This window comes from Tachypleus tridentatus, chromosome 3 (genome assembly GCF_004210375.1).
Source record: "Tachypleus tridentatus isolate NWPU-2018 chromosome 3, ASM421037v1, whole genome shotgun sequence".
NCBI lineage: Eukaryota > Metazoa > Arthropoda > Merostomata > Xiphosura > Limulidae > Tachypleus > Tachypleus tridentatus.
In genome coordinates, this window is record NC_134827.1 from 35,234,039 (window position 1) to 35,255,861 (window position 21,823).

At 30.6% G+C, this 21,823-nt stretch overlaps 2 protein-coding genes across 3 annotated transcripts in view; one reads left to right on the top strand and one right to left on the bottom strand.

Moving 5' to 3' along the window:
- Hacd1 (3-hydroxyacyl-CoA dehydratase 1) lies at window positions 1-21,493 on the top strand. Of its 2 annotated transcripts, XM_076493771.1 has the most exons (7): window positions 1-218; window positions 4,735-4,852; window positions 15,462-15,575; window positions 18,471-18,592; window positions 19,969-20,008; window positions 20,650-20,788; window positions 20,967-21,493. In XM_076493771.1, exons 1-7 carry the CDS (start codon window positions 139-141, stop codon window positions 21,041-21,043), a joined length of 690 nt encoding a protein of 229 aa, XP_076349886.1. In that variant the 5' UTR covers window positions 1-138; the 3' UTR covers window positions 21,044-21,493. The 2 variants fall into 2 exon arrangements, with proteins under 2 accessions (XP_076349886.1, XP_076349887.1); XM_076493772.1 differs by lacking the exon at window positions 15,462-15,575 and having other exon boundaries at window positions 2-218.
- LOC143246690 (activator of basal transcription 1-like) overlaps window positions 18,653-21,823 on the bottom strand; it is a 12,866-nt gene continuing 9,695 nt past the window's right edge. The window contains exon 4 of the mRNA XM_076493770.1: window positions 18,653-18,953. The gene's annotated coding sequence lies outside the window, so the exon portion shown is untranslated. The remainder of the gene's footprint in view (window positions 18,954-21,823) is intronic.

A 21,823-nucleotide genomic window follows, 5' to 3' on the forward strand; every position in this document is an offset into this window, starting at 1 on the left:
GTACAACAGCTTTTACTGGCATTTGAACTTAACATCAGTAAACGTCTTTAAGTTTTAGAGTTTATCAGGTAGGAAAGTAATAGCATATGGTAGTTGATGTTGTAATTCGATTGTAATTATATTAATACTTTTATAAGAATGGTTTGCAACAAGAAACACGGGCCAGGTAATTTTGGAAAGGTTTATCTGGCGTTGTACAATTTCGTACAGTTTCTTGGGTATGTATTATTTTATTTATTTTGTAAGATATCTTAAACTGAAACTAAGAGCCGAAATACATTTTAAATATGAAGTTAATGATACTGATAGATTTCGTTTGATGTACAAACGTCGGACTGGTAGGCTTTACTCGTTGTTATTACAACTTGCAAGGCGATTAGGGGGAGTGGGTTAGAGGCATACTGGTGGTGACTTGTAAATAAGTTTACAAGAAAGAATAGAATAAACCGTAGTAACAGTTTCATATATTTCACCACATAGAGTTCTGCAGTACTATTGGCAAGTAATACTGGTGTTTAAATTAAAACGGAGTATAGTTTGTGTGTTTTAATTTTGTTTTTAAAGGCCTACTCTTTTGTATAATGAAACACTTGAAATGTTTACTTGGCAATTTAATGTCGTACATTCTTTACCTTAGCTTAAATGTTAAAAAAAATAAAAAAAATTGTCTTTTAACTGTCTTTAACATTTTTTCTTTGGTACCTTATCCAGATATTGAATTCTTAAACTTAAGTACGTTTGCATTCTGTTTGAACTTACTTAATTAACAGCAAATAAATAAATGAGTCATAATGTTAAGTGGAATAGTTAAGTCTAGGATGCACTATTTTATTAAAACACTTGTTTATACTTGCTTTATGGCATGTTGGACAGTCACTTTTACTGGCTTTAATTACTTCTTACTCTTAGCGATTGTGTCCATATTCAGTGCCACATAGTTCCCTTAAATGTAACATTTATATCAACTGACAAGTATTATCCATATGAGAGATCATTCTCAGTGTAACATTTGTAAGGCCATAACTAATAGATATCACTTAAACAATAATTGTAGTTCAGTTGACATCCTTTCACGACAGACAGAACACTTATTATCCATCTGAGTATACGAAAGGTGTCTAGAATGAACACAACAGCTTTCTCACTCGTGTTACAAGCAAATGGACCTCACAAGAAATTAAGTCTACAAATTATATGTACACGTAGAGTTTTAGAGTTATTGAAATTGTGATTGTTTTAAATTAAGTGGTGTACTTTTTTTAGTATAAACATTTTAATAAATTAATATTTTTTGCTTTAATTGGCCTTTTGTGTACAAAGAAAAAAGATTTCACCATAACTTATAAACTTCTGAGCAGCCATGGTTATGCGATAAGCAAAATTTAACAGGTATACTTTTTTAAAATGCAAGGTAAAAGTAAAAAAAAATTCCAAAACCAGTTTCATACTTTCCATAAATTAACAGTTGAGAGGAAAACATGATATTTTCAGCTTCATCAGTTTACAGCTTCCATTCAATACATTTTTATTTTAATTATTAAAAATATAGGTTTGTGAGCATTACAGTAGTCAGAGTTATTTGAATTATTATTGTGGGAAAAACTAAATAATAGGAACTAAAGAGTAATGCCATGAACAAAACTTGGTCAAAGAAAAAAAATTTAACCAAATGCTATAATTAAAAATGGTTAGTGCTTTGAGTTATAAAGTATACATATCATGAGTTATTCAGTTTCTTGTTTTGTGAATTACCAGCCTGATATTGTGTAGCTTGAGTGTATTTATTGAGAGTTTCTACAACTTCAAGTGATAAGTTATATTGTGTTAAGTTATTAATGGTATCTGAGTGTTGTTGTATTTTCCACATTAATTTATGATGATTTGTAGTGAAGGCAGTACTGTTATTATTTAATAAAGGTGCTTTTCCTTGTAGGTTTTTTTTTTTTACTATGTGTGTAAAGTTTCTGATAAGTTTCCTTATTCAAAGTTGACCTTGAAGTAAGTGTAGGTGCTCTATATTTGGCTGCACAGTTTCTCCTGTTGTAGGAGTTAAGTGGTGTTGGTTGATGGATTATTTGAACTTTTTCAGGAAAAATTCTGATGGACCATTTCACTCAGTTTTAAAGTACTGGTGATTAAGGAAAAAAGAACATTTGAACCTCTAAAACAAAGTGCAGCTATTTGATCAGCTCTATACAATTCCAATCTGTATGACTAAAATAATATTTGTGTAATAAGGCTTGATGTTATGTTAAAATTAAGTTAAGATAAAAATAAATTATAGTTTAAAATTTTTAGAAAGCCACCTGTGAAATCATGAGACAATATTCATCATTAGTGAATTGGAAACAATGTGTGTGAAGGTGATGTTGGACAGATATGGAAAATTTCTAATAAAATAGAATGACAGTGAAGATCAGACCTAATTACCAGAGATATAAAGATGAAAATCAGAGATAAATACCACAAGTTTAAATGGAGAGAACTATATAAAAACTATGAAGAAAAAAATTAGGAAATAAAAAAGAGAGAAACAGCTGGCTGGTAAAGTTATAACCAACAACAAGGTTTTTTTGGGATATGTCAAAGGTCAACAAAATCTTAAAATTGAAGATTGGGCCCTTAACAGATGTTGATACAAATGTTTTTATTGAGGAGTATGAGGTTTATGGTTTTATAAAAGTAGTTTTTGTTTTTGCAAGAGAAGACAAGGAATACTAGTAGAAATACGTGACCTCTTGGCTGATGTAACTACTAATTCCGATGGAAAGTTATTGGACTTGTGGCTTATTTGGGAATTGTCTGACAGTGCTACAACAACTTACTCATACATAACCTTCACGAGAAAAATACTTTTATTGAAATTTTACTTTAAAAATAAGCTAGCATTACATCAGAGTAGATTTGTTGAACTATTTCTTTGTAGATACAATTATCGATGAAAGTGTCTTGATTTTCTGTTGCAACGTTGTTTCACATCCTGTACTCGTCAATATTCAAAACCGACTGGCCCATTTCTCTTTAACATCTACTTTTATCCAGTTTTTCTGGATACCAGGCCACGTTGGTATTCGCGGGAACGAGCTCACCATCATCACAGCTAAGTCTATCTACTCTGGCACTATCACTGCTGTGCCTGTTCCATACATGGATTATGGTCCTGTATTCAAGGCTCGGCTCCGTGCCAGCTGGCAGTTGACTTGGAATGAGCAATGTGAAAATAAGCTTTTTCAAATAAAACCCTCTATTGGACTTTAGCCGTCTTGCTTCCGTAAGGATCAGAAAGAGGAAGTTGTTCTAACTAGACTACGCACTGGTCACAGTTTTTTAACTCATCGTTTTCTTTTATTTGGAACTGATGCACCAGTGTGTAGTTTGTGTAACACTCAGGTTACAATTAGCCACATTTTACTGTCTTGCCATCATTAAGACTGTAAATGACGGCACCATTTTAAACATGTTATGTCCTGAGGTTTATCCATAACGTTAGACAGTGTTATTGGTGATAGTGACACTGTCCACCTTACAAATGTTTCTAGTTCTTTAAAGACCATTAATTTTTTTAATGCTATTTAAGTTTCTTTAATTTATTCATTAGACTGTTTTTAATGCGATTTGCTTTTAAGAATCAAAATACGTCTAGTTCAATTTGAAATTAGAAAATGGCCGTAACGTCAAATAACTTAAACCAGGACTGGAAAGGCAAACTTCAGGTGACTAACACTGATGTTTGTACTTACCTATTAGTCATCCTGGCAAGTTATTATAATTAAAATTATCCTACAGAAAATCCTTTATAACTTGTATTACTGTAGGTTTTCTCTTACTGCTGTAAACTAGATATAAATATTGTATTTAATGTTGTTTATGTTTAATTCAAAATATTAAACTTTTTGTTTTACCTTTAATTTCCTTTTATGAATTTTAATATAACTTTTCACTGGATGTTTGGGGCAGATAGCCTAGTTGCTTTGTGCCATAAAACACCAACCCAACCAACCAACTGAACAACCATCAAATGTAATTGTTCAAATTTCTATATTTATCTACAGGTAACAGCAACATTATGTTGTGAAGAAACCATTCCTTGTGTTCTAAGTTCAGATAATAATTTTTATCCTTGGACTGTCTGATAATTCTTTTAAAAATTCACGTATTAAGCCATAAATAGTGAGTTTTAGGAAAAAGGACTCTTCTGACTTACTACAGGCAATGTTTTAGTTATTAACTCAGTATTTAAAAAAAAATACTGAAATATAGAAAACAATCACAAAACTTCTTTCTTAAATATTTATAGCTATCATTTTAAATAATTCTCAACATTCACACAAGAGGAAATCCACAATAACCTTGACACTTAATTCTTTCAGACAGGTTTAGAGCAAATTAACCCATAAGACTTTTCTCAGCTATACCAAGCATAAGGTGTGCATATACACGATGGAACTTCATTACTTACCTGGATCTCTACCAGTATAGCCTCAGTTTGGATTTTTTTGTTGTTGTCAGAATTAGAGTAAATTAATATTCGAGACCTTTGGCATGGCTAAGTAAATGATTCAAAGGGGTTTGACCGTGAATCCTAAACAGTTTTTAGACCTGCAGTCAGTTAAGAGATTAGTGAGCTAAAACTTTGTACTTGAAAAACTCTGACATTCTGTGAGTTGCTATGCTATGGCTACATAATTAATTTTATTTAAGTGTGTAGGCTTAAAAATGTTTATCTTTGTCTAGGTGGAGCTACATTCTTCTGTTAGTGATCATTCACATCCTTAGTAACAAGTGTTACATAGGAGTTTGGAAATTTGTTCAGTTCCCAGTCCAGATATTCCAAAGCCTTGCACTTTTAGAAGTAAGTTACTATACTGTTTTTCTGTACAAACAAATTGCACCTTGATAAAAAAATAAATAATCTTCTATTTCTTAGTTAATGTATTTATTTTTTATCATTTATAAGAGCATAATATTTTGAAAGAAATTTACAATTTACATATTTTTAAAATTAATGTATATAGCCAATATCTTTCACTATTTAGAATAACTAAAAATAGTAATAACCAGAAAAAAAAATTTGGTTGTTATTTTAATGAGCCATGATTAAGCTCACCAACCTTATTTTAATCAAAAGTGATAGAGAAATCATAATGGAAATATTTTGATTACTTGGATAGTTGAAATAATTTAGAAAAATGTTAATCATGAATGATTTATTGATTAATTTATATTATGATAATCAGTATAATCCATGTTTATAGGTAATCAATTATATTGATTGACAGAGCTAATCACCCAGCTCTAACTATAAAAATAAATGTTGGATACACTTTAACCTGGTGGAAGATGGTCACAACTAAATGGTCCTTTGTTATAGTTTTGCTAGTGAGATTATAAGAAATGGGAGACTAGTATAGTTGTTGTTTAATGAAACATTCTGAGATCTTTGGTACAGTTTGGCTAGTGAGATCATAAGAAATGGGAGACTAGTATAGTTGTTTAATGAAACATTCTGAGATCTTTGTTACAGTTTGGCTAGTGAGATCATAAGAAATGGGAGACTAGTATAGTTGTTGTTTAATGAAACATTCTGAGATCTTTGTTACAGTTTGGCTAGTGAGATCATAAGAAATGGGAGACTAGTATAGTTGTTGTTTAATGAACATTTTGAGATCTCTTTTAGATACAGCACTAAGCCATGAGATGCCACAAATAGCATTATTTGATTTATACACACAGACTTACCTTTCACATAGTATGTATAGAATATTATTCCAAATGACCTATAATATGTAAAAAAAAACATACTGTGATTTCTCAATATATATTTATGCTCTATTGCCTATGTAAATTCCGTGTAATGGAAATTAGTTTACAAGCCGAGTATTTCTCTTGTCCTTGATACCCAAATCTTCCAGTTTTGTTGTTTAGCTATTTCTGTACAAATTACCGTCACTTGCTCTTATCCAGACCAAGTTTGTTTCAAAGTAGGCTTTCATCTTGGTAGTATTTCCATAGGATATTTCCCCTTTAACCAAGATGAGTTAGCTGTGAATTTAAAAAAACAAACAAACCAAAAACTGGAGTGCTTTTGAAAAATAATAGTTAACTATTCAAAAGTGCTCTAATTTTTATTCTTTTTAAATTCATTGCATCTGTTATGTGATCCTATGTCTAATCCTTCTGTCAAAAGAGATGAGTAAACTGATATGGTTTCTTGTAGTTTCTAACCTTGGATTCGAATTATCATGAGGAGTTAGTGTTGTTTCTCCATGATGATGTGAAACCCATTTGAAGTGAGAATGTATCTCAAGATGGCTGGTATGGGTATTAAAAGTAATACAAATAAAGTACAGAATGACATTTTGACCTTCTTAGGTCATCTTCATGTTAACAAAGAGTTTGCAACTGACCATTGCTGGACATGTCTTAGGGATGAGATTGTAGAGGGCATTGCAGTAGATGGGAAGAGGCCAAACCAAAAGGAAGCCAATATAAAGGAACACCTCTACCCCTATTTTAATTAATAACCTTGCATCTTAACTGCAATGTCCACTACAATCTCATACCTGTTTACACTCTTGCCCCTAAGATGTGCACCAAGCAAATGGCAGTTGCACAGTCTCTCTCTTAATCTGAAGATGACCTAAGAATGCTAAAACATTGTTCTGTACTTTATTTTGATTAAAGTTTCAATACTAGTTGTCTTTATAATATATTTTTAGTGTTGTTGCTGTTATAATGTATACATCTGGAGAGTTAGACCTCACCCAGAAAGCTTGGGTTTGTTTTTCTTTCTACTTTTGAGTGTGTCCAGTAAAGACAACTTGTTTGAATTTGGAAACTATTAAAAACCTTCTTTACCGGTAGTTGATTCACTGTTGATACCACACTTTTTTTGTCTTCATCAGTAGAAAGATGGTAGTTATTTCAAGGTATAAGCCTTTGTTGGATTATCACATTTTTAACATAACACACTAACAACAAGAATCTGTTTGAGACTTCATAACTGACCCTGCTAACTCATCCAAGAAAAAAACAAATGAAAGTTTGAACTGCCTTTTATTTATTAGATTATTATTATTTCCCCTTTTAAGTTCTGTTGAATGTTGACATCCATTACTGCTGATGGTAACATGTTCCATAAGCCAATCATCCTGTAAGAAAAGCAAAACTGTTTTAACTAGAAACTAGCCTGCTTTTTTCCTAAAATAAAGTAAGAGGTCTTCATCCTATCTGGTCTGTTGGTTATTCTTGTAAGCATAGTTCTATAAGATCACATCTTTTATTTATGTTTGTTTTGAAGTTAAGCACAAAGCTATACAGTCCCAGTATGTTATGTTGTAAGTCTGCAGATGTACCACTGTGTCACAAGGGGAGCTTCTCTCTCTCTTTTGTTTTTTATTTTACATAAAACATTAGGAAGTCCATGGTCAATTCTATCCAAAAGTGCAGTCCATATTATTGGTAATATATTTCAGTTGGAAATTGGGAGAAGTTATAATGATCTTGCTACAATATCAGAAATGGTTACATACCTGAATTGAACTTTTTTTTTTCAAGTGGTGGATTCTTCTTCGTTATCTTCTTGAGGTTGTAGACCTAGTTCTGGGTCTTCTGATTGAACAGAAGGCTATTGCTATCACTACTGTTCTTGTCAGCACAAAACCTACAGTACAGCATCTTTGGGCTTGATAGATGGCTTTGCCTCAGTAAGAAATGTCAAAACATTGATCACAATTATATCCACATCAGCTATGCACATTGCCAGTTGAAGATTTTGGAACCTTGCACACACAGGGAATCAAGAATAACAGGCCAAAGAGTAGCAAAGTTCCAGTCACAATTAATGAGGTTTATAGCTATCTAATAAAGACCTTTAGGGCTTTTGTCTGTAAACCAGATGCAAAGGTAGACAAATAAGAAGATGCCTTATGTAGTGGACCTCTTGGTAGAAGTTTCATTAATTATAGGGTTTCCTGAGGGTGTGGTCAGTCACAACATGGTTAATTGATTTTTATCCAATTCTTAAACTATGTACCTTATATCTCATCATATGCTATATCCTACACAAGGTTTCACTAAACTTGATAAATCCTGTATTTATTTGTTTGTTGTTATCAAGGCATTTCTGGATGAGGGACGGATCTTGTGTTAAGATAAAATAAATTAAGAGGCCTTAACATATCCCTGTAAGATAACCCTACCATCCCTAAAATCATCCTTCTAGTCTTATATTGATCCAATTCCAAAAAATAAATGTCCTTTCATGCAAAAGGAGATGTGGTATTCCAGATTAGGTCTAACCAGTGATTTGCATAAAGATAATTACCACCTCTGACTTATATTTATAAATACATATCAGAAGTCTGTTAGCTTTACTGTTGGCAAGAGAACACCTTTTTGATGACTTGAACAACTTATCTATCACTAGGCCTAAATCCAATTTTTCAGTCCTATGATTTAGTTGGTTCCAATCTTTAAGTGTGTAATCCAACTTAAGTTAATGATTACCCAAAAGGAAGTATTTTATATTACTGTTAAAAAAGGTTATTTACCAAATATTTGTCCAACTTGCCAATAAATCCTAGTCATTCTTGTATGAATTTTCAGCTTTGAGAATTTCAAAACAGTTTTTTTAAAGAAGTGATTGAAGACACCTTTAGTGTGAAATTTAATTACAGAGTATGTTTCCGAACATTACAATAAAACTTTCCTAAGTTGTTAATCAGAACATTTCATTTAATACAAGTAATAACTAATCAGTTACTGAAACTGGTTAGGCCTAACATAAACATGACCCAACAAAGCAGTTTTGTCAGCAAAAGGAAACTTGATACAGTTGACTGTAAAATAATTTAACTAAGCCTACATCATCATGTTCCATAAAAAAACATTTTCGATTGTAGTTCAACAACATAATTGAAATTAGATGTAAGATGATAAAGAAAAATAGGACTGCAATTTTAGCAAAATATTTCGAAGCTAAACTTTTATCATTGTAAGGATTTCTACACAGATCTTTGCTGGACAAGAAGTCATATTGCCTTACACATTTGAAAAGAACAGTAGAATAATTTTTTGTTAGATCTTTAGATCATTAATCTATGGCCTTTCAAAGAAGCACAGGTAATTGTAACAAGTCATAAAACCTGAAATAGTGATTGGCTGTAAAGTCTGTATAATTATACTTCCTGAAATAGTGATTGGCTGTAAAGTCTGTATAATTATACTTCCTGAAATAGTGATTGGCTGTAAAGTCTGTATAATTATACTTCCTGAAATAGTGATTGGCTGTAAAGTCTGTATAATTATACTTGTATTAAAGATAAAAGGTTCAAGTTATTTTATTCAAAACTATGTAGTTCTTTCTCCAGTATTACAGTGGAAAGTTTACAGATGTACGATGCTGACACCCAAGGTTTTGATCCCTTGCACGTTCACGGCAAATGGTACAATGTGACTTCTTTGCTCGAAATAAAACGTACTCAGCTCATAGTCTGCATACCATGGGATCAAAATCCATTACCAAATGTGCTTACCCCTTTAGCCAGGAGAGCAATTTTTATGTGTTGGTCAATCCTACTATTTATTATTAAAGAGTCCCTAAGAGTTGGTGGTAGGTGATGTTGAATAGCTAGCTGTCTTCCCTCTTGTCTGTCACTTCAAAATTAGGGACACTTAGTGCAGAGAGCCACTGAGTGTATTTGCTCAAAATTTAGCAAACTTTACTTGTAGGAGACTACAAGTTTCATATTGTTCTCAGAAACAATAGTGTTTTGTATTTAGCTGAAAGTAATCCAAAACCGAAGTTTTGCATAAAATTTAATTAGAATTTTTTTATTTTATAAATTCTAATTGAATTCATCATTTCTAATGTGCAGACAACTGATTACAGGTTTATTTCTATGGCACAGTTTTGCCCTCAAGACAGGATGAACCCAACTTGTGTGATAGTTAAGTAGTGTAACATGGAATTTCAAAATAAACCATATTAACAGTTATATTCTCCAAATGTAACCAAATTTCAATAGTTTTCCATTATATCACATACTTACACTTCACCTGTAGCCATGAACATATGTTTTGTTCCTATTCATAGCATAAAAATAGTAGTAGTAATGTTTAAATTAGATTTGTCTTCAAAGCTTTAACTTACCTTTTTATATTTTGATTTTTCACTAAACTCTTTGTTGCCCAAGCTATGGTGTTAGTTTGTTTCCAATTTTCCAAACTGCTTTGGGAATGTACTAATTGATTTTAAATTGTCTTTAAACCTTTTAAAAACATCTTGTTTTCTAGCCGACGTACGTAGAGTCCATCTGTTACTTTAAGCATTTCCCTTATAATCTTTAATTTACACCCTGGATTCTGCTAAATTTGTTTTTGCAACAAATATTTGGGAGCATTCTCAAAGTTCCAAATGCCTGTTTCTATCTATAAAGATAATTTTTTTTTTCTAAATTATTTTAAATCCACTCTATTGGCTTAGCTACTAACATCACTCACTTCTGTGTGCACAAGAGAAAAAAACAATCCTCCTTGGTGACAGCAACTAAACTGTCAGCATGTTCTATAATTTCTTCTCCAGCTCTTGGCAAGCAAACTCTATTCTCAAGCTTCAATACACTTCTCTCACAGAGTAAGAGGTGTTAATTCACATATCTCATCATAACACTTCCATAATGATTTCAATACCAGTTGGTATGTGTCACTAGAATGATGAGTAGATTGTATGACAATATTTGTTGATGGCAGGCTAGTATTGTTATTTTGTAGCTGCACTTGAGGAACGACACTGAAGTAACCTAGTGTTTAGGTAAAATAAATTACAGAATTTCTATTTTAAAGTGTTTTGCCTCCTGGAAATTGTTTTAGCAGGTAGAAGTTAGCAAAACTTGTACACAAATGCATTGTTCTTTAAAGTACGCTTGATAAAAAAACATTTAGTAGTTTCATATTTATCTGTCTTGCTAAATGTCCATATTTATTATTTGATGGCCTAACCCTAACATGGTACAGTATTGTACGATGCTATATTGTTTAAAGTTGTCCATATTTATTATTTGATGGCTTAACTTTAACATGGTACAGTATTCTACAATGCTATATTGTTTAAAGTTGTCCATATTTATTATTTGATGGCTTAACCTTAACATGGTACAGTATCGTACTATGCTATATTGTTTAAAGTTGTCCATATTTATTATTTGATGACTCAACCTTAACATGGTACAGTATTGTACGATGCTATATTGTTTAAAGTTGTCCATATTTATTATTTGATGGCTTAACCTTAACATGGTACAGTATTGTACGACGCTATATTGTTTAAAGTTATCCATATTTATTATTTGATTGCTTAACCTTAACATGGTACAGTATTGTACGATGCTATATTGTTTAAAGTTGTCCATATTTATTATTTGATGACTCAACCTTAACATGGTACAGTATTGTACGACGCTATATTGTTTAAAGTTATCCATATTTATTATTTGATGGCTTAACCTTAACATGGTACAGTATTGTACGATGCTATATTGTTTAAAGTTATCCATATTTATTATTTGATGGCTTAACCTTAACATGGTACAGTATTGTACGATGCTATATTGTTTAAAGTTGTCCATATTTATTAGTTGATGGCTTAACCTTAACATGGTACAGTAACGTACTATGCTATATTGTTTAAAGTTTTCCATATTTATTATTTGATGACTCAACCTTAACATGGTACAGTAATGTACTATGCTATATTGTTTAAAGTTGTCCATATTTATTATTTGATGACTCAACCTTGACATGGTACAGTAACGTACTATGCTATATTGTTTAAAGTTTTCCATATTTATTATTTGATGACTCAACCTTAACATGGTACAGTATTGTACTATGCTATATTGTTTAAAGTTTTCCATATTTATTATTTGATGACTCAACCTTAACATGGTACAGTATTGTACTATGCTATATTGTTTTAAGTTATCCATATTTATTATTTGATGGCTCAACCTTAACATGGTACAGTATTGTACTATGCTATATTGTTTAAAGTTGTCCATATTTATTATTTGATGGCTTAACCTTAACATGGTACAGTAACGTACTATGCTATATTGTTTAAAGTTGTCCATATTTATTATTTGATGACTCAACCTTAACATGGTACAGTAATGTACTATGCTATATTGTTTAAAGTTGTCCATATTTATTATTTGATGACTCAACCTTAACATGGTACAGTATCGTACTATGCTATATTGTTTAAAGTTGTCCATATTTATTATTTGATGACTCAACCTTAACATGGTACAGTATTGTACTATGCTATATTGTTTAAAGTTTTCCATATTTATTATTTGATGACTCAACCTTAACATGGTACAGTATTGTACTATGCTATATTGTTTAAAGTTGTCCATATTTATTATTTGATGGCTTAACCTTAACATGGTACAGTATCGTACTATGCTATATTGTTTAAAGTTGTCCATATTTATTATTTGATGGCTTAACTTTAACATGGTACAGTATTGTACTATGTTATATTGTTTAAAGTTTTCCATATTTATTATTTTATGACTCAACCTTAACATGGTACAGTATTGTACTATGCTATATTGTTTAAAGTTATCCATATTTATTATTTGATGGCTCAACCTTAACATGGTACAGTATTGTACTATGCTATATTGTTTAAAGTTGTCCATATTTATTATTTGATGGCTTAACCTTAACATGGTACAGTAACGTACTATGCTATATTGTTTAAAGTTGTCCATATTTATTATTTGATGGCTTAACTTTAACATGGTACAGTATTGTACGATGCTATATTGTTTAAAGTTGTCCATATTTATTATTTGATGGCTTAACCTTAACATGGTACAGTATCGTACTATGCTATATTGTTTAAAGTTGTCCATATTTATTATTTGATGACTCAACCGTAACATGGTACAGTATTGTACTATGCTATATTGTTTAAAGTTTTCCATATTTATTATTTGATGACTCAACCTTAACATGGTACAGTATTGTACAATGCTATATTGTTTAAAGTTGTCCATATTTATTATTTGATGGCTTAACCTTAACATGGTACAGTATTGTACTATGCTATATTGTTTAAAGTTGTCCATATTTATTATTTGATGGCTTAACCTTAACATGGTACAGTAACGTACTATGCTATATTGTTTAAAGTTGTCCATATTTATTATTTGATGGCTTAACCTTAACATGGTACAGTATCGTACTATGCTATATTGTTTAAAGTTGTCCATATTTATTATTTGATGACTCAACCTTAACATGGTACAGTATTGTACTATGCTATATTGTTTAAAGTTGTCCATATTTATTATTTGATGGCTTAACCTTAACATGGTACAGTATTGTACGATGCTATATTGTTTAAAGTTATCCATATTTATTATTAGATGGCTCAACCTTAACATGGTACAGTAACGTACTATGTTATATTGTTTAAGGTTATCCATATTTATTATTTGATGGCTTAACTTTAACATGGTACAGTATTGTACTATGTTATATTGTTTAAGGTTGTCCATATTTATTATTTGATGGCTTAACCTTAACATGGTACAGTATTGTACTATGCTATATTGTTTAAAGTTGTCCATATTTATTATTTGATGGCTTAACCTTAACATGGTACAGTATCGTACTATGCTATATTGTTTAAAGTTGTCCATATTTATTATTTGATGGCTTAACTTTAACATGGTACAGTATTGTACGACACTATATTGTTTAAAGTTGTCCATATTTATTATTTGATGGCTCAACCTTAACATGGTACAGTATTGTACGACACTATATTGTTTAAAGTTGTCCATATTTATTATTTGATGGCTTAACCTTAACATGGTACAGTATTGTACTATGCTATATTGTTTAAAGTTGTCCATATTTATTATTTGACGGCTTAACCTTAACATGGTACAGTATAGTACGATGCTATATTGTTTAAAGTTTTCCATATTTATTATTTGATGGCTCAACCTTAACATGGTACAGTATTGTACGATGCTATATTGTTTAAAGTTGTCCATATTTATTATTTGATGGCTTAACCTTAACATGGTACAGTATAGTACGATGCTATATTGTTTAAAGTTTTCCATAGTTATTATTTGATGGCTCAACCTTAACATGGTACAGTATCGTACTATGCTATATTGTTTAAAGTTGTCCATATTTATTATTTGATGGCTTAACCTTAACATGGTACAGTATTGTACGACACTATATTGTTTAAAGTTATCCATATTGATTATTTGATGGCTTAACCTTAACATGGTACAGTATTGTACTATGCTATATTGTTTAAAGTTGTCCATATTTATTATTTGATGGCTTAACCTTAACATGGTACAGTATAGTACGATGCTATATTGTTTAAAGTTTTCCATATTTATTATTTGATGGCTTAACCTCAACATGGTACAGTATTGTACGATGCTATATTGTTTAAAGTTGTCCATATTTATTATTTGATGGCTTAACCTTAACATGGTGCAGTATTGTACGATGCTATATTGTTTAAAGTTGTCCATATTTATTATTTGATGGCTTAACCTTAACATGGTACAGTATTGTACAATGCTATATTGTTTAAAGTTGTCCATATTTATTATTTGATGGCTTAACCTTAACATGGTACAGTATTGTACGATGCTATATTGTTTAAAGTTGTCCATATTTATTAGTTGATGGCTTAACCTCAACATGGTACAGTATTGTACGATGCTATATTGTTTAAAGTTGTCCATATTTATTATTTGATTGCTTAACCTTAACATGGTACAGTATTGTACAACACTATATTGTTTAAAGTTGTAATATGAATGTTCTTATCACAATACTGTTTTGATAGAACAAAACAGATATATAATATATTAAATATATTCAGAGATGGTGATATGAGTAACAATCAGAAACATTTTTAATACAAATTATTATCAGATTCATAATAAAATACTATATTCATATGGTCAGTAAGATAATTTATAAGAGATTATGACTATTGTTATCTTAAGTCATGACTTAACTTACACACAAATGTAGGACTACTTAATATATTGTTTTTTAAAATAAAAACAATAACAAATATTTCAAGGAAAAGGCTTTAATAGTATGACTTGTTGAATTGTTTCTATACTTTTCTTGGGATGAATACCATGTTTCAATTATTTGTAATATACTACAACCATAAGAGGTCTTAATAATTTTTAAAAAATGTTTATTTGTCTGAGAAGAAGACACTGGTAAGGTTTTGTTGAGTAATACGAACATTTATACGTAAGTTTTCGTAGAAACGTAATTTTTTTGTGAAGTTTAGAAATATTTTGCCTTATGTGTTCTGGGTTATTTGTTTCTAAGTACATACATAACTAAGCCAAGCAAGTGTTGTCTTCTTTCTTTTTTTTAAATTTCAGGTAATACACTGTTTAGTTGGATTAGTTCCGACCTCTGCATTTCTCACCTTTATACAAATTGGATCCAGATTAGTTGTAGTCTGGGGAATTCTAGAATCTGTTCCTGAACCAGATGTAAGTCAATTCTTTAAACACATTTTATGCATATACAATTTCTGTGGGTAACTTCACAAGTTTGAGATCTGTTTTTGAACTACATGAAAAATTTCTTCCTTGCTTCACATGTTAATAATATTCTGGATTTGTTCCATAACCAAATCTGAGTTGTTTGTTGTTGTTTTTTTATATAGGCTGTATGTGCATGTTTTATCTCTGGTGCATTGTGGAATTTCTTTCCAAACCAGCTTTTGTAGTTCTATTAAGTTATAGATGTTCTTTAAATTAGGTAAATTGTTTTCTGCACATGTGATGAAAATGTCTAATTACTTTTTAAATAAGTTCCGATACTTTATTCTGAACCAGTTTAACGTTATTTGTAGTCTTGATGGGGAAAAAAAATGTTAAAGTATGCTTAGGAGCTGTTCTGACTTGGTTGTAGTTCATTGGATATTTGTAGTTTCAATGTAAACAAATCATTTCGTTCTGTTAGGTTTTGGAGTTTTTTTATGAAGTGGTTGAAACCATAAAGTCAACATATAAACAGGTCCTGGTTAGTTTTACAGCAAGTTTATGTATTGGAAACAAGTTGTTCTCAGTCTCAGTATGTGAATAGGTTTTGGTTATATAAGTTTAGAAGTAATTTGTGTATCAGGTAGAAGTTGTTCTGTCTCAAAATGTGAACAGTTTGTGATTATGGTCAGTTTTGAAACTAGTTGCTTGATCAGGTACAAGTTGTTCTCTGTCTGAAGGTGTTAAAAAGGCATCTGGTTCTGATGGTGATGTAAGAATTCTGCAGTAGTTCCTAAATTGGGTAATTTTATATACTTTGGCCTGGACGTAAGCACCAAATTTGTTCTGGTAAGATTGACTGATTTTCTTAAACAAATTAAGTTTTTACAGATGTAAAAGTGACTGTTTAGTAATAGTCATATAATATACGTATTCCTCATTTTCTAATGTAGGAGAAAGTGAGGACAAGAAACAAATACTAATTAAAAACACTATGTTTGTACATGTATATTATGGTTTTTGTATTACTTAGCTCTGTTTCTAAATCAAGTGTGATGGTTTTGTTCCATGACACTTTAACTAAATAAAATTATTCACTAGAATATGAGTGTTTAGATTGAAGTTAAAAGTACTGAGCTTTAACGTGTAGTGAATTTTTATGTTAATGTTTCTTGCATACTACGAAGAGTATTTTCTTGAAGACATTTCCAGCTGTTCCTCAAGAGGAACTGTTTGTGATAGTATTCTCTGTGTATCGCGTATTTTAAGAAACATGTTAACTGTGTCACCAAATCTATAATGAGTGGTTTATTTAGCTTTGAGTTTAAATTTAAAGCTGTAAAATTGTAACAATTTATGGATAAAACAAGTGAAAAGTGTATTGAATCTAAGATGATGCTTTTACTGTTAATTTGTGTTTATGTCTTCAATTTTTGATGACAAAATTCCAATATTTGATAGTAAGTAACATGACATCATTTGACAATACTATGTATCAGTCATCCTGTACATAATTTGTCTTTTAACATTAAATAGATGTAAAGTTAACAGTGTAAAATTAACAATCTTTGAAGGTATTATTGTTGTTAACCTGTTGACTGCCAAGTATTTCAGCTGCTACGGCAACTCCGAACCAAATTCAAAATACAACTCTAATGCTTCTTCATTTTGTAACCTTTTTTATGATGCCATTTTGGATCATAAGTGAAACAATATGCAAGTAGGTCAGATGCATGTATGGTGCTGACACCTAGCGTCGAAGTTAGGTGTTATTGAGAACGAATTAACTCGTCCGTGGCACTGGCACTGTTACTGATCGGCATGGACAAGTCATCTTGTCTACGGCACTGAACAGGTTAATATTGCATTACACTGTGTACTATTTTGCCCTAATTTATAATGTACTTTTTCTTTTATCACCATTTTCTTCTGTTTCATTAATTATCTGGTAATGGATGTTTTTCCTGATACAATAGTAAAACAGGAATGCATTTGTCACCATCATCTTTTAAGTTTTGAACTGTTCAGTCTATTTATTATGTGTTTTTTTTTTTACCCGAACTACAATTCATTCCAAGAGTAGTTAACTAATCTTAATATTTGTTTTTTTTCCTGTTAGCTGTTAATTGTATTTTACCTCAACATATTAAAACAAATAAAGAGTCACAAAACTGTAAAATTAATAATGAAATCAACCAAATAAAACACTTCATCAACAATTTCCTTTAAAAATCATCGAAAAAATTACAACACACAGAGACCAATAATAAATTCAAAGAAACAACAACTATAAAACCTAACTGCTGCATACCATATGTTCCTCACATCAGTGAAAAAATATCTAACATTTGGAAAAAATTACAAAATGCAACGTTCCAGTAAACACTAAATTTATTCAAAAACAGTACAAAACTAAAGCCCATGCTGTGTGAAACTACACTAACAAACATAATGCCAACATTATTTATAAAATACAATACAACAACTGCCAGGACTTCTATATTGGAGAAACAAATAGAAAAATGGAAACTAGATTCATAGAACACAAAAAAACACCTTCACATGTTTTTGAACACTGCAAGTCAAATAAACACAGCATAACCATAGAAAACAGATATTAAGTAGGGAAACAAATATAAACAAGCTCAAAATTGAGGAAGCCCCACTTATACAGCAACTAAAATTAATATAAAGGAACACCTTTATACCTCTACTAATTAATAACCTAACATCCAACTTCAGTGCCCACTCTTTCTCATTTCTGAATCCTTGCTTTCATGTTTTACTTCAAGAGCTCTTAATAAAATAAAGTTTCATATATACCACGATTATCTTTAAGGTTGCAGTTACTGTGTTAATAATGGTGAACTGTGTGGCCGTAACCAATAATTTGTAATCTAGGTGGTGAACTGTGTTGGAGTACCTATGCTGTTGGTAGCCTGGAGCATCGCTGAGATTACTCGATATTTATATTATGCCCTTACCCTATATAACTTTTGTCCATGGTTGCTAGTGTGGTGCAGGTATGTATAAATATGTTGTATAGTACATGAAGTCTGTTGAAATTCGTTTTACTACTCCCTCAATAGCACTAGATGTTTATTGTTTACAGTATATTGCATTCTTTATGGTGGGAATAACAACACTTTTTCTGAAATGCAAATTTAATATGAATAAAGAAATTAGGTGGGTGTTAATCTTGAAAGATGGTAACTGGACTAAAATTTAATATATATAAACACAAATAACATTCTCCTCTGGATATGAATAACAAAATACTCATATATCTCCCTGTTCTGTTTTTTCATTCCGTTATTAAATTCATCAACTGGTTTCGTGACTTCAGGGGTCACTCTTCAAGAATATTTTACTGAGAATCTATAACTAAAAAGCAGAAATACTATTTTAAAACTAAAAATAAATAATGAAAATTAAATACACAACATTTTATTAGAAATACTCAAACAAAATTAATCAGTGTACTTTCCCTTGTTATTATACAGGGTGTTCGGAAAGTCACTGTGCACTTATATATTTATTAATAAACATGTTTCAATATAGAATACAGGAGGTAAATATGAATGACAATTATAAACAATGTTGAAAGTGACCCCCGTTGGCATCAATACAGGCTTGGATCATTCTTATTTTGTCTCGAAACACCACTATCAGCTGCTGGCTTGAAATAGACTGAATAAAATATCATTACAAAACTGCACAGTGACTTTCTGAACACCCTGTAGAAATACATTTATTCTATAATTTCATATTCCTAACTTACTGCCTTCTCCCTCAAATCTTAGAACTGTTTTCTCAGTTCTTACTTACTTTGCATGACCAGTTTTCTACCATTCTACTTTTTTTGAAAAATAACCTTTTATGGTTTATATTGCTTGCCTCAAATGTGGAAACATGAAAACAGTTATTTTAGGATTTAATTTTTTTTTTAAATACATTTATTAAAATATTTACTGATATACAGTGTGTTTGTTTTGGTACATACAACATGGAATCAATTTAAATTTATCCTACATTTTAAATTATCTATTTCATCAATACAGACTTCACCACAATTTACATGTTCTAAAAGATATTCTTAGAATTAAAATTAAATGATTTATTAATACAAAAACAAACTTTTTCCTTATTGTATATACTTAATTTATTATATATGGACTGTTATGTTTGTACATTTGTAAATTATCTGTATTTAATTTAGATTAAAATTGGTACTTTTATGTTTTTGTTATAGATTTTATGTAGAACTATATCTTGAAGAGTGACCTTTTGAAGTCACGAAACCAGCTGATGAAATTTATAAAGGAATGAAAAACATAACGTGATTTTTTTGGGTTTTTTTTTATATTGATGTAGATTCTAAAACATTTTTTACTTCTAGATATTCACTGTTCGTTGTACTCTACCCTACAGGAGTCACGGTAAGTTGCAAGCCATTGCAGCAGTAACCCCACATTTCCATCTTATATAAATAACTAAACATTCTAGCTAGAGATTGTTGTGAAATTTTCTTTTTATCTTGTGACATCTGCATAAAGTATTGATGATGGCATTTTAAGATATAACTGTAGTAAGTGGTTCACACAATATATTAGTTGAAGGCAGGTGTTTAAAATCTACTAACAATTTGTAACAGCTTCTGGATATGTATAATATAATTTAATTTTTTGAAAAGAAAACCTCAAATAATCCTTACTGTAGGTCTTGTTTATTCAATGTACTTCTTCTAAACTCTAATTACATATATTACATAAACTTGTTTTGTTTTAATACTGGATTCTAAGCATGTTTTTATGTATTACTATTGGCAATTAGCTGTTTAAATAACTGTACCAGGTGATGACTGTTCAAACAGCCTTTAAACTTGTAACTACCTCAAGTACTGTCACCTCATGTACGTCCATCAAATTAATGGAATGCTAGGTAAAATAATTTTAACCTGTATTTGATTTATGTGTTGTCAGGGATAAATGTATGACCATATTTAATTACATAGCTATATTACTTTGTTGTTAAAACCAAAAGTGATAATCTACAAAACACTAATTTTTCTTTTTCACAGGGAGAAATACTCACTATGTTGACAGCATTTCCTTATATTAGAGACAGACAGATGTTGTCCATCTTGTTACCAAATCGTGCAAACTTTTCCTTTCATTTCCATTACGTACTAATTGCAATATTACTGTCATATATTCCATGTAAGTCTATATTCAGAATTTCTTCTGTATTATTCTAATCTGTATATTTACTGGAGTACTTTATTATTTTTGAGATTGTACTTTTTTATATCCTAGTCCCCAATACTTTCCTGAAAAACAACTGAATCTTATTTAGAACATTGAAAAATGTAGTAACAAGTTGTTTGTTTTCCCTCAGTTTTCCCTCAACTTTTTGGTCACCTCTGGAAGCAGCGATGTCGTGTACTCTCTCCAGTCAAGAATAAGGAACAATGAAACACTGGTTATTAAATGTAACATTCGGTACAACTGCTCAACACTCAATGTTCAAATTTGTGAAAATACTGATCAAAATCCTTGTAGCTCTCAAGTTGTTTAAAAACTCAATAGAAATTTTACAGTATGAATGTGTAAAAACACATCAGTGAGAAACCATAACATTCTTAATGTTTAAGCCTAAGCCAGACCTAAGATAACTGAATTTTTACAGAAAGCTTAGCTGAAATGCATCTTTTTAGTATAGACTAATTCTTTTAATTTTACAAACTATATATATATATATATATATGTATGACTTCTTAAAATTAATTACTTATGGATTATAGGAGAGGGAATTGCTTTATTACACTATATTCATATGTACATAACATCTTACTACTTGTAACAGTTACGTTATAAACTACAACTTGTGTATAGCGGTGCAAAAATAAAATTTCAGATAACTCATTGGTCTGGATATTTCATTGTTTAGAAGAACAGAAGGAAACAGACATGTGCTGTATCAAAGTATTTCTTATAATAAGGTAGATATTAAAGTAACAACTTCCTCAGTCAGTAGTTTGGGAGGGGTGATATCTTTCAAACAGTAAATTACACAAGTTCAATGTCTAGGTGAAATCATGTGAGTTCAAAATGCTTTAAGTTTCCACAATAATCCTCCCTAAAGATAGCTTAGACATTTACTTGGATCACTGTTTACAATTGAGGAAGTCGGAGAAAAGTAACACAGTGTTATATGCAAAGTTAAATTTACAATAAAAATGACTTTTCATACTA